This window comes from Eleutherodactylus coqui, chromosome 6, assembly GCF_035609145.1.
Source record: "Eleutherodactylus coqui strain aEleCoq1 chromosome 6, aEleCoq1.hap1, whole genome shotgun sequence".
NCBI classification, from domain to species: domain Eukaryota; kingdom Metazoa; phylum Chordata; class Amphibia; order Anura; family Eleutherodactylidae; genus Eleutherodactylus; species Eleutherodactylus coqui.
In genome coordinates, this window is record NC_089842.1 from 99,895,383 (window position 1) to 99,909,968 (window position 14,586).

The 14,586-nt window shown below is 42.5% G+C and overlaps 1 protein-coding gene across 6 annotated transcripts in view; it reads right to left on the reverse strand.

Annotated features, from left to right (window-relative positions):
* Positions 1–14,586, reverse strand: part of LOC136632408 (CMP-N-acetylneuraminate-beta-galactosamide-alpha-2,3-sialyltransferase 4-like) — a 169,255-nt gene that overhangs the window by 2,172 nt on the left and 152,497 nt on the right. For all 6 annotated transcript variants that reach the window (XM_066607262.1, XM_066607260.1, XM_066607259.1 and 3 more), the window contains 4 exons: positions 14,300–14,395; positions 5,742–5,931; positions 5,264–5,416; positions 307–450 (listed from right to left, as the gene is read on the reverse strand). In XM_066607262.1, coding sequence (XP_066463359.1) covers positions 307–450; positions 5,264–5,416; positions 5,742–5,931; positions 14,300–14,395 — 583 coding nt within the window. The remainder of the gene's footprint in view (positions 1–306; positions 451–5,263; positions 5,417–5,741; positions 5,932–14,299; positions 14,396–14,586) is intronic.

Sequence of the window (14,586 nt, forward strand, 5' to 3'; positions counted from 1 at the left end):
AATGGAGGGGGAGCGGGCCGAGGAGCGTACTTCCTCTCGCCCGCCTCCATTCATAATAAGTAGAGTCGTTCAGAAGTGATCGACTGCTGTTGACACGGAGCGGCACGTTGTTCAGTTTTCTGCATGCAGAAACTGAACGACTGAACAATTCTCTTCAGTCGCCACATGCGTTTACATGGGATGATTATCGTTCATATTCCCACGGGAGCCCGGGAATCTGAACAATAATCGTTCTGTGTGAAAAGGGCCATTATTCCGTTTATATATTACATGGACAGTCCCCAGAGACCATCAGGTGACACTCACCGCCATGGACTTCAGTGTCGCTTTCTCATAGTAATGTATCGGCTGCTTCTTGTTAGATAACGCTGGATAACCAAATCCGGCAATGTCAACCAGGTCACAGAAGTGGAGGGCAAAAGTGATCGCGAGCATGCCAGTAGTGGGTTTCTGGAAAAGAGAAGAAGATGAACATCGATGGCAGAGCCCTTTCACTATCCTCTACCCAGCCATTACAGCTGTTCTGCAGGGCAAGAGGGGTTACATAACATTTCCTACCAGCAGGGTCTAAAGATGGTACATACTTGTATTGTCATTTTGATTGAGGTTGGGGGGGGGAAGCGGCATTCAGATTTTGTAACAGAACCCACAAATTCAGCTTTGATAAGAACTCTAACTTGTCCTACTGAAAGGTTCCCTTTAAATACTTTTTTCATGGTACCCAACAATCTGATCCATAATACATGTGGAAAGTATCAAACTGTCGCTTATCCTAATCTGGGACGGTCCTAGAAAACGATGGCTATTCTAAATGCCATTTAAATAAAATGGTTCCCCAGAAAGTTGTCACTTAGTCTCCTGCATCATACCAAGAATGACCTGCATAGCAAAAAATGGCGCACAGTGACAGCTTGTCACTCTATTAACCCTTTCCAATCCACTGTCTGACCTCTGAAGACATTATGATTTAAGGCTGTACAGCTTCGATGTTGGAAGACATCCGTCTGGGTTCTCTTACGGTATATTGCCAGCCTCTCTGCTGTCGAAGCCTATCCAACGTATCACCTCATGCAGTACTGGCTTTAGCCAGCATATAGCGCCATTGTATAATGGCAGAAAAAGAGTAAGCCCCCTAGGAAAACCAGGTTACAAATTGGATTGGAAAGGGTTAATCAGCCTTTTGATACCCTGGAAGACCTGCATTGGACAAGATGGTTCTCCCTGAGGTTGTCATTCCCCTAAATAAAACTGCTTAGTTTTCTACCAAGTCATAGATTTATACAGCTGCGTTCTTCGGATCGGTTTGTCTCCAGATTATTGTACATGCAGAAGAGTAAAGTACAAGGAGTTCTTGGAAGGTTGGTGCAAATTTACACAAAGAAATCAGCACATTTATTATTATGCATTCGGTGTTAGATGGTTTACAACACGCGTGTCAAACACACGGCCCGTGAGATGAATCCAGCTCTTCCCTTCATTTTACTACTACTACTGGAAACACTATTGGGGGCACTATTACTACTGGGGCCACCTATATAAGGTGTTACTGTTACTACTGTGGCCACTATGGGAAGGTCACTATTACTACTGGTGCCATCTATATAAGGTGTTACGGTTACTACTGTGGCCACTATGGGAAGGTCACTATTACTACTGGTGCCATCTATATAAGGGACACTTACTACTGGGGCCACTATGGGGGACCCTATTACTACGGGGGTCAATATTATTACTGGGGCCACTACAGGGGTTACTATTACTACTGGGCCACTATGGGGTTCACTACTAGGGCTCATTCACACGGGCATGAGCAGATTTCCGTCGCACAAATACACCTTGTATTTACACAACCAAAATTCGCATATGCCTTCGGTTTTTCGAGCGCTGCGCTGTTTTTGTGTGCCCACATACACTGCGTATTTGTGCACGCAAAAAAGAACACAGACTGACCCATTGAAAAGGTGCACAAATATGTAGTGAATACACAGGTTTCTGGCATATTTGCGCTGGCCATTCACTGCAATTGCTCATTGCATAATAAGTACCAATCATGTGAAAATATACACTCCTATGAACAAAGCTATTGAAATCAATGGGTTAATTCACCGTGTACTACACTTGTGTGCACAAGCCCTTAGTATAAAGTCTTACAATTAGGATTCACATGAGCGCTGTCCGCGCGCATTAGCGACGCGTGAAAAGATCGTGGCTATAGTGCTGGAAAAGATTGCGTGAATGGGCTACTTAAAGTTATTTGAAGTAACCCCTTCACACAATCCGAGGTGCGAGCTGCGTGCTTTTAAGGCTCCCATAGGAGCCTAAGGAAAGCACGCAGCAAAGAAAGGACATATCCTATCTTTGCGCACACCTCGGAGCCGACATGCGAGTTTGCACTCACGTGTCCTATCTTTTGAAGATGTGAGCATGTTGCACGTCCAAAATTCCTTTGTGTGAATGCTTCTATAGGAAACCACTGGTTCTATTTAGACGCGATCTTTTAATGCAGCGGAAAGCGCTCGTGTGAACAAGCCCTTACAATCAGCCCTTTGAAGGCAACCATAAGGCTGATGTGGCCCTCGGTGAAAAGGAGTTTGGCCCCCCTGCTTTACAACCTCAGATGCTGGGGCCAGATCGAATACATTCACTCTTCTCTCGTCAGCATTTGTGTGAAGTTTCTCTTTGGAAGTATTTTCCAGTCTTCTATAAATAAATCTTAATTATAGTGAAATCAAAAGTTGAGCAGTGTCTAACAGACTTTGCATTTCAATGCCTCGCAATTCCTCTAAGTCCTCACTCACACAAGCCTGTGTAAGTGTATATTGCTGCGTAGGTTCAATCCCCAAAGCCTATCTTGGCATTTATGCACACCAAGGTAGGATATGCCACGTTTTTTTGGGGGGTTTTTTGTGGGCGTATTTCGTGTGCATGATATTAATAGCACAATGACAGTCTATGGATTATTAGTACTGCATATCACATGTGCAAAAACTGCATGTATAATACGCAGTGAACATACACTCGTGTGAGTGAGTCCTAAGACATCTACTTTATGTCTGTAAATAGGGACACACTTGTTTAACCCCTCTAAGACTGAAAAGCTGTTCAGTCCTAATACGTTTTCACAACTGTGATATTGTTACAATGTATCCAGTGCGGTAGGCACATCCGCAGGACAAATCTCTCGCCTGTCCCGATAGCTTCTTAAGGCCCATTTACACGGAACGATGATCGCTCAAAAAGCACTAAAAAGCGATCGTTTGAGCGATCATCGTTGCGTCTAAACGAGCGTCCATTGTGCACTTGTCGTGCATGATGGACTGATTGTTAAATTTAGGCCAACCTAAAAATCGTCGGTCAGCCTTATCAGCAGTCCACGGGTAGTGCTGATAGCATTGTTACCCGTCGGAGAACAAAGGAACTGAAAGCAGATAAGAGCCCTCAGGCTATTAACTGCTTTCAGCTTAGGCTTCATTTGCACAATAATAAGCTATTAAGTAGCTACTTAATAGTTTATGCAAAATGATCGCTCAAAGCTGTCACTCAAACTGTCGTTTCAGTGTAACTGGGCCTTTACATTTTATAGTACATGCATTGATGCAATGTATCAGTCTGGAGTCCAAGTTGTTTACCCAACAGAGAACTGTCTACACTGGATACAATTCTTTAATTCACTGACTGCAAACAAAAAATGTAAAAGGGATATATTAGAAGTCGAGAGCATTCTGCTTCGCAATGATATAGATTTATCTACATAAAACAGAAGAGCCCTTGAATATAGCGGACACCTGATCACTGAAAACATTATGGTCGGCAAAACCAATATGACGGATATTGTCAAACTTTTAAATGTATGTTTCAATCAATACCCTTAAAACATTAGAATAGTTCTAATCTATGCACCAGCGTGTACCTGAAGATCTAATATAAATGTATAACCACATATGTATCATTGCCCATAGCAACCTAGACAAAAAACTTTAAAGATCCAGTGAATACTTAGCATAGTCTAGAAGTTCCTAGTTGCTACACCCTCACCAAAGAGTGTTTGCCCTGAAAAGAGCAACCCCAAACAGGAACCTATCCTTGAAGGTATCCAATATGCCCTAATATAAAAGCATAACGAAGCAATGAAAAATTCTAAAGTATTTCAGTGTATTATAGAACCACTGCATGGTCAAATCCACTTGTGAGTCAAGGAAAAAATCAATAAGGTTTACAGAAAACAAAATCCCAATTTGAAGAAAAAAATAAAAAAATTCCTGATGCTTTATCAGTCCAGGGAAAGGAGGGGAATAATGTTTCTCCTTGTAGAGAGTGCCGTCAGGTTATAGGGCAGGGATGTCAAAACTCATTTTCACCAAGGGCCTTATAGTTTCCTTCATAGGAGTCAATTGTAATAGTACAGTAAGGGTTTGTTCATATGAGCGTATGTGTGCAGTGTATTATGCGGTTAATGGAGTCCATTGATTTCAATGGGTTACATGAGCTTATTTTTTCACGTGATGTGCAAACACGTAAGAAGAAATATACAGCATGGCTTATTTTGGTGCGTATTGCACATTGTAATAGGCAACTAAAGAGAATTGGCGGGCGCAAACGTAGTGAATATATAGGAAATCTGCGTATTTGCACACCATTTCAATGAGCCTATCTGCATTCTTTTGTGTACGCAAATACTGACCGCAGTAGTAATAGTGATCCTGAAAGTGGTCCCAGTAGTAAGTGACCCCCATAATGACCCCATAGTAGTCCAAGGGTTGCTGCCTGGCCAGAGGCCAACAGCACAACCACACTATTGGCCTCTAAGCTGGGCAGCATCCCTACCAGCTTTACACTCACCCGATCTGCAGCTCCGGTCTGTCGAAATGCCAAAAGTTTTGATCAGTGAGGGTCCAGATGCTGAGACCCTGCTAATCGCTGAAATGAAAGGGCTGCAGTGCTCACCTGAGCCCTGTTTCCCTTTGGCTGTAATCTATGTGTTTGTCTACAGCTGCCAAGATCAAAACTCTTGACATGTTGCTCAAACATGTCAAGTTTTTTTTATACAGTTACTCTTAAAAGTATCAAACTTGCTAAAATCCTTAAAAGGGGTTAAAAGTTCTAGTTTAGGATTTGGCAAGTATAGTGATATAATTGACACTCAAACTAAGCCTAGGGGGAAAAAAGCTATAGAATCCACAGGAAGGTGGAAGGATCAGGAGACAAAAATACTACAGTCAACCTGATCCTTCTACCTTTCCTTAAGCTTCTGTACACCTCTTACCGCTTTCATCTTTTTTGAAGTCTCCTGGTTAGTATCGATGACATCCAGGATCTTGGTGGCCGTCACTTCCATGTAATAGGGGTTTAGGATCCGTGTATTCTGAGGACTCACCTCCAGAATTAAAGGAGGCAGTTTCCAAAAACCTTTATGGACCTGGTAAAAGACACAAACATTAGTAGGGTCTTTATGGGCTTGGTCAATAATGCACATCCACCCTCATGAAAGACCAGAAGGGTCAAATATCCAATGAGGAGGAGCTGCCAGACATGTTGGTAGTATACAGCTGAGCAAGGAGATATCAATGTAGTAGCAATATAAAAAAGGAGCATGGTGGAGGGCCTAAGGGGCTACATTAGATGGCTAGGGAAAAGTGTATATTGTGGCTCACAAATGGCAGACAGAGATTCCAGTTTTGCAATTGTGTGACACAAAGGAGTAATGTGGTGATGCAGCGCAGTGATGTCAGACTACAACACACCCTTCTCTCATTATTAAGAATAATCTTCATCCATTGGATGTCCAAAGGCTTAAATGGCACCAGCACCAACAAAGTGTCAGGATTGTTGTCCAGCTGAGGGTCAAAGTCAGCAGATTCTGGATAGAAGAATCTCATGGTGGTTTTACTGCCAACATCCTTCTCGTAATTGTGGACCGGAGCATTGTTCAATCTGGTGATGGAAACATTAGATTAGAACTAAAATGTACAGTATAGAGATATAGACAGGAAACGCCATATTATGTATCAAGAGCAACTCCAGGTACATGAGAGAATTCAACTAACCATAAAGAATATGGGGAACACCTTGCCCATGTGTGTAGGCGATGGGGTTATAAATGTTGGGGTCATTGGTGCCTGACAGAGGCTTAGTCTCCTTTCTCCAGTGGAATAAATGTTGTGCACATACAAGGTAATCATAAACTAGAGGTTTCTAGCAGAAAATGTATGTTTCCACTAGGGGAATATGTGGTGCTGTACACAAATGTCATGGCATAACAAGAAAGGGGAAGAAACTAGTTTTTTACTCTCCTGCCAAGCTGCAAGAGCTTCTGCAGGACTGGAAGATGAATGGATGACAAAATCAATCCCTTAAAGATGTAAATGATATCAGTTAGTGGCCATACACCTTCTCCCAATTGTGGGGGTTAAAGGGCATGCATGACTATTTCTTACTTTATAATCTCATTCATTGTGATATAATTTTATTCAGCTTTGATATTTTTTTCAGTATCCTTACTAGTATCCTTACATTCTGCATACATCGTAGCCCAGGAGTGGCATACACACACTTTGCTTAGATGTTGGTAACCTCTAAACCTCCCTTTGCATCATCATTAAAGGGTTGTTGCATGCTAAAACATGTGTTTGTGTTGTGTGATGTTAATTCATTTGACTATCAGTTTTCAAATTGTGCTTATAATATACATTTTCATTGATGAATGGCTAAGCACTGCCTGTAATTGGCTGAGCGCTCAGCCAATCATCATAGCCCTTTTAAGAGGTGGGGATTTTTAAATCCCTGCCTGCTGAAAGAGCTGGACAGCAGTGCCGGGGAGCCAGCCGGAGGACGCGCCTGAGCGGCGGACAGGTGAGTATATCATTTTTTTCTTCACCAGCTAGGGATGATTTTCAGGGAAGGGCTTATATTTCAAGCCCTTCCCTGAAAATCATGCTGCGGGGGTTGCCTACAACCCACTGCTTTCAATGGGGCCAGCAGCAGCAGCCCGACCCCATTGGAAGCAATGGGATAGCATCCTGAACTTCTGTCACAGCTGTGGCAGAGGATTCCTTCATCCCTGCGGTCCCCACAGGGACTTTTTGGCCTCCTGCACACGACCTGGTCGGTTCCGGTATGCAGGATCGATGACCCCGTTTACCTATCTGGATTCTTCTTTATCTGTACTGCAGAAGTGCTGGCGCACATGTGCAGTACAGATTATGCTACACTGTCGCTAGGCGATGACGCACATCCCGCAACCATTCTGCAATGATGATCGTGGAAGCGTTGCGGGATGGACGGCCACCATTTACTTTAATGGAAGCCGTCCAGGTGGAAACTGCACAGAAATGGAGCATGCTGGGATTTTTCTGCCGCAAGCAGAAATTACAGTTGGTTTCCGCTCGTGTGCAGGAACCAGTGGTTCTCCATAGGAGGCTATGGGCAGTATTTGCTGTGGAACAGCCGCCGGCCCTAGATTCCGCAAATCAAATCCGCCAGTGTGCAGGAGCTTAACAGCTGCAGATATGAGAGAAGAAGGAGTTAAGATTACATGTCTCAAAAAATATTCACTTGAGTCAATAGAACAAAGCAAAATACTGCCCAGCTAGATCAGACATGATAGATAATCTACAAAATCAGTTACATCAATATATATATATATATAAATATGAACAAGCGCTGCAGAAAATTAATGCCAGGTAATATAGTCAAAATAATAAAGCAAGCGCATTACTAGCATCCCCTCTAATCTAGAGCTGGTAACTCTAAATATATTTTATTCCTAACGAACAAAAAAATATTCATCCCTCAAACTATAGCAAATACTATGGCTGATTATTATTCTTCACGTTATAATCTCTGAGACGACCCATCAGCTCCCCAACCCACTACTGGGGAAATATGTAACTTCTTACATTCCATCTTTCCACACGAAAATTCCATCTAAATCTTATGCCTGACACTAAGCAGCAAAGTGCACAAGATTTGCGAAAATCTTGTCCACACGCTGCGAACAGTCTCCTGTGGCCAAGCCGTGCTGAAACTGAAATGCCGTGCGGAATTCAAAGAATTATTGAATTATGAATGGCTGAACACTGCCTGTGATTGGCTGAGTGCTCAGCCAATCAGACACAGTCCTTTCAGCAGGCCGTGTTGCACAGACATAACAATTTGCTTTTGTGTCGTTGCATTCCCAAAACCATACCGTTTTTAATTTTTCCATCAAAGGAGCTCTATGGAGGGACTTGTTTTTTTGCTAGTCTTTATTTATCCAGTTTTTAGGAACATGTAACATTTTGATTGCTTTTTATTCAATTTTTTTCTAGAGGCAAGCTTAACAAAATCTGCAATTCTGACATTTTTTATTTTTATTGGCGTTCACCATCCAGTATAAATATGTTAAATACATTCTGCAGGCCAGTAGGATGATGTCAATGCGAAATTGATATAGTTTGTATTTTTTGTTGCATTCAAAAGATCCTTAACATTTTCATTTTTTTGTCAATGTTTTATGTGAGTTTTTTCTTTTTGCAGGATTAGTTGTACTTTTAATGGTGCAAATTGTTGATCCATGCGACGTTTTGATCGAGTTTTATTACTTTTTTGTAAGACGAGATAGGCAATTAGCTATTTTCGACATGTTTTTTCTATTTTTTTTTTCATGACATGCATTATACGGGTTAAATAATGTACATTTTTTTTCTATGGGTCATTAAAAACTCAGTGATGCCACACGTGATTCTTTTCCTTTCTCATAGTAAAGGGGAAAAAGTGGTGTTTTAACGTATTAAATCTTCCTTTATTTTTTTTTACAATTTTTTAAAGACTTTTTATTTTATTCCCAGTGGGGGACTTGATTATCAGCATCTTTTATCATTCTTCTAATACACTACTATTCTTCAGTATAGCAGTGCATTAGAAAGCCTATGACCTTAGCTGGCAGACCTGAAGCCTGTATCCAAGCCTCTGGGTGCCATAGCAACCCATCAGACCCTACAATCACATCACAGGGGTCTGATGGATGACAGACTGAGCACACTCCCTGTGTCAACCTTTTACATGTGTGTAAAGGGTAAAATAGTGGGAATCTAAGGTCTTTTCAATCCCCGCTGTTAAAGCAAGTGCCTGTCTGTCATCCGACATTTGAGCACTGGCTCCCGCCCCACTCCAGGATTCAAATGCAGCACTGTCTTTTGACGGCGTTGCAGAATACAGCCCCTTAATGGCCGCAGTCAGAAGACGTATGGACAGTCGTTAAGGGGTTAAGTATTCCAATAATATGGAGGTACTTCTTAGCCATGCTGCAAGTAGGCTTTGCAAGCTTATTCCCTACTGATAAGACCAGAGTCTTCCATGTCCTACTAACAGCAAAGGCTTTGATTGCAAAATTTTATAAGTAAAATGGTTTATTAGCTACAGTATCTTCTAAAAGGAGACTTTTAAAAGATACAAAATTGTGACAGTGGAACAATTCCTTCTTGTTCAATAAAAAAAATGGTTTATTGCACTTATAAACACACTTTCAGATACATCTGAAATGTTTCATGAGCAGGCCTAGTAAACACAATAAAAACATACAATCCAATCAAGGCTGATGTCTATCATATATCATATGACCGGTGTAATTCTATTAGATTGTTAAACATGCAGGAGCTTTACTTCCCCAGACTTTATTGTAATCAATAAATTATATTGTCTTAGAATAAAAAAATTAGTTAACCCTTTAAGGACCAAGCACAGTAAATTTCTGACGCTTGGTCCTTAGCTTTAATCCCGGCCAATGCTAAAAATATGGCGTGGGATTAAAGCTCCTGCAATCTTGTAGGAGCAGGTCAGGTTCTTAGCTGTTAGTGACAGCCGGGGACCCGGAGGAAAAAGCAGAAGTGGTTTTTAACAGTTTCTGCCTTCTCCTTTACAGGCTACATATCGCTCAAAGAACATTATGTAGTGAATGGAGAAAGCGAAAGTATCACTTCCGCTATTTGACTCATTGATCACGTGATCACCAGGTGCCCCCTGCCACAGCAGAACTACAGGGTCATAGCAGACCCGGATCAGCTCTGTTAGTGACTGTTGTCAATATGGGGAGATGGTTTCCCCTGTAACTGGGGCTCATATGAATGCTGCTACTATGCATACTTCAGTTACAGAGGAAAAGTGTAAAATGAAAAAATGAAAAACAATGTTAATGACCCCCAGAGGTCTTCTACGACCTCAAGAAAAATTACAGAATTTAAAAAAAAAAATTATATATATATATATATATATATATATATATATATATATATATATATATATATATATATATATGAAAAATGACCCGCTGCCTTCGCCAAAGCATCCTGGTTCTTAAGGGGTTAAAATACATCACTGGTTTCTCCCCAATGCAAATATTCGCTGGATAAAGCATGGATAATGTCTGAAGACATTATGATTTATGGCTGTACAGCTTTGATGTTGGAAGACGTCCGTCAGGGTTCTTTTAGTGTATATTGCCAGCCTCTCTGCTGTCGGAGCCTATCCAACGTGTCACCTCATGCAGTACTGGCTTTAGCCAGCAGATAGCACCGTTGTATAACAGCAGAAAAAGAGTAAGCCCCCTAGGAAAACCAGGATACAAATTGGATTGGAAAGGGTTAATATAGCGTCTCACATTTACTGACCAGCACATAGTGACAGGATTCATACTCCGCACTGCTATTACTTGCTTTTTTATCTGTCCGTGTCTATGCTCATCTCCAATTTCCCCAGTACGGAAGCTATTGCCCTGGCCCCTAGGCTGATACACTGCAGATTAGCATGGCTGCAGCTTGGCCACACAGTTTAGGGCATAGATACAGCAGCTGCCAGCTTTACGGCAGGCACCTGACAGCATACCAACAATAATAAATAAATGCAATCCCAACAGAAACATGAGGCAGCAAATGGCAGCTGGGAACCCTCTACAATGACGTGAGCTTTGGAACCCAGATTAAGGCCTCCTGCAGACGCTCGCAGCGGGATGCGCGCCGTGCCCCTGCAGTGACCAGGGGGGGGGGGGGGGGCGCACAGAAATAGCACATGCTGCGATTTGTTTACCGCACGAGATTTCAGCGCACCATGACGAGTTGCTTGTAGCTTATACTTGTTCTCCCAGTCTTGTCCGACACGGATGTCTTGCTGAGGTTGTGCTTTTACAAAAGAGCATATATGAACAAGCAGAGCTCTGATGCAGAACATGGACAAAGATAATGCTGCTTTTACACTGAACGAGACCTGCACGGTTCTCGTTTGCACAATCTGGTAAAGTCATCCCCAATTCATTCACGCTCGTGCAGCCTGTTTAAACAGGCAGATCACCGTTGACAATCGTTCACTTCTCGCTTAGTATTTGGTATTCCTATCTAAAACACTAAACGATCGCCGTGTAAACGGAACAATAAGTGAACGAGTCAATGAGGATTATTAGTCCTGCAGAAACTGAACGACGAATGAGAAGTGCCGGATTCAGTCGATTATTGTTCACTTTAGGCGTGCGTTTAGAGGAAAGACTTTTTTTCCTTTCAAGGCCGGCTGTCCACAGGCGTTGCGAAGTCCTGCGGCAGATCGCCGCCGCAGGAGCTGCCGCCGAATCTCTGCCGGTCAGCCCTATGTGATAGATAGGCTGACCGCAGAGAATCGGGGCAATTCGCAGCATGCAGACAGGGGCCGGCGCTTTCCATAGCATTGCTATGGAAAGCGTCGGCCGGCGAATACACTGCCGTGGAGAGGGGGACTAACTTATGGGTGCTGTTGGCACAATTTTGGGATCCTGACCCTACAAAATAGATATCAGACAGTGGGATGAAGATGTAGAAAATCCACTTTTTATTTCTTCACATTAACACAGGCAACGCCTTTCATTCTCACACATCAGTCATATACATCAGAGAATTTATATATAAAAAGGCAAGTGGAGGGAGTGAAACAGGGTGAAAGGCAAATGTGAACAGGTTGCAAAAAACGTATGTTAGCACAGTGTATCTAAAAAAAGGAAAAAAAACAGCCTTCATGTGTACCAAGTGCCCTGCTGGTAACGAAGACATGAATGAAAGAAGATTTTATAAAACATGAGATAAATGTTTCTAGAAACCTATTTATTCATTGGGCTATGAATCTCTATTGGAATCAAAAAAACCTGTTGCTTCTGCTGCATGTGTTGGATGGCATCTCAATGTATGCTGCCAAGATATAGACTTCTATACTTAGGAAATTCTAAGAATAAGGCCGCTTTCACACGGACGACGCGATATCGGCGCAAGAAAATCTAAGCGATGTCGCACCTGTGTTCTGTGCGATATCGCGATTGTGTGTTGCTACAAAGTTGCGAAGCTTTTTGTAGTGCTCACTTGCTGGGATTTTCGAGGCGAAGTGGGCTTGAAATATAAGCCCTACCCTGAAAATAAGCCCTCACTGCATAAAAAAAAGTCACAAAGTAGTGACAGACACTCTTACCTAAAGCAGTACATCACCTAGGTCGGCTTCACACGGGTGAGAAAATCACGCAAGATTTCTGCGTTGCAAGCACGAATATGAACCCCACTCTTATGAATAGGATCATACCTATGAGAGGTTTTTTTTATTCCTTTTTACTGCATCAAGGTGCATAAAAAAAAAAAATAGCGGCACGTCCAATCTTTGGGTGTGCTCAATGGGGCCGGCAGCATCACACCCCATGCTGGGTGCACGCGATGCGATGGGATGTCTCCCATTGAAAACAATGGGAGAAATTTTGCAATTCTCCCTGATCGCTTCTTCCCCGAAGTGATGCGAGGCGGTTTTGAAACAAAAACGCCTCGCATCCGGAGCAAAATCGCATGTCTGCAAGCACAAAATCACACCATGATTTACTGCCTCATATCGCCCTCGCCCTTGTGAAGTTAGCCTTACTTCGTTGCAGCTTTTGATAACATCCCTGTTGCTTGGGTGCAGCAGAGTTTTCGTACTCCTGAGCGGCAGGCTCCCTCTACTCCTCGTTGCACAGTATAGGGAGACATCTGCTAATGAGCAGCAGATGGAGCCAACAGATTATGAATTTCGAGGACTCCACAGCGCACATCAATGAGGGGACTTCAGTGCTCAGAGCATTCCGCAGATGAAAAACAGCAATTTTATAAAAAAAGAAAACCTGTAAGCGACATATTGCTACGATCAGGGCGTGCCTGCCGCTACTGTCTGGTGGCAGATGTCCTGGAAGTGTTTACCGTGCCATTTTTATCAAATGTTCTTTTATTCCTATTTACACAACAAGTAGAGGATTTGGTGTTCACACAGCCTGCTATGTAAAGTAGGCTAATATACATCTTTTCGAAAACCTGTTCATATTTACAGATGAAACATTCCTTTAAAATGCCCGATGGCGTGCTACCTTATTAACACAAAGAACAGGCAGCGCCCTATGCAAATGGTGTACACCATTGTCATTGTATAAAAGGCCCATTTAGACACAATGATCCTCGCTCAAAAGCCATCTTTTGAGCAATAATCGTTGCGTGTAAATGTGCCCATCTTTCAGTGTTCTACCAAATAATAGAAATCGGTTCGGCTTAAAATCCGTTGTTTAGCAGAAGAGCTGATAAGACGGACCGCACGCTGTGCTCTACCCAGGGGCCGCTAATAACAGCGGATTACATTGTCTCACCGCAGACTGGTCAATGTGCCCATGCTAACCCCTGACCACCGCGAAAGCACCTACAATGGCACGTGAGCATCAGACCTGGAGGAATAGCAGAACGTGGTCAAGTTGGCTGAGTACATTCGCATTGCTTACCGAGGAAGACCCAGAACCTGGATGCACTATGGGAAGACGACAAGCCAGTGGAGGCAGCATAATGCTCTGTGCAACGTTTGGCTGGGAAAACTTGGGTCCTGTATTACTTTGACATGTATCACCTGGCTGGTGTTGCAGACCAAGTACACCCCTTTATGATAATGGCATTCCCTAATGGCTGGGGTGTCTTCTAGCCGGATAATGTGCTTTGCTACACTGCAAAAATTGTCCCAGTATAGTTTGAGCAACATGACAAAGAGTTTGGGGTGATGACTTTGCCTCCAAATTCCCAGATCTCAATCCAATCGAGCAACTGTGCAATGTTCTAGAAAGATCCATGCAGGCGCCACTTCCCAGCAGGAGTTTGTGTGTATGTATACACACCCTCCATATGTATGAATAATAAATGGAAATGATAGAATATAATCTTTTGTTACTTTGTAGATGCATTGCATTAGATCTATTATTCATTTTCCGCCGTGCAGTAGTCTGTTACATGAGTCATGTTTACGGCTACAATCATGGTCTTACCTGATTACAATGTCGTATTTATTAATGATTTCACCCAGAGAGCTGTTTTTCAGACGGTGTCCATTTCCAACCACTACACAGCGTTTGCACTGCAACCTGGACATGGATAATTGATCTCAGTTATCATTAATTAGTAACATAATCAATAAAATATATTGTTTACCGATGCCATTGAGTTCTTCAAGGAATACAATCTGCACTTGTATCATTGGGAGTGTAATCGTGCAAGGAAATCACTAAATTCAGCTCTTCATCGACTAAACAGAAAATCAATGGCACCCTGTCAT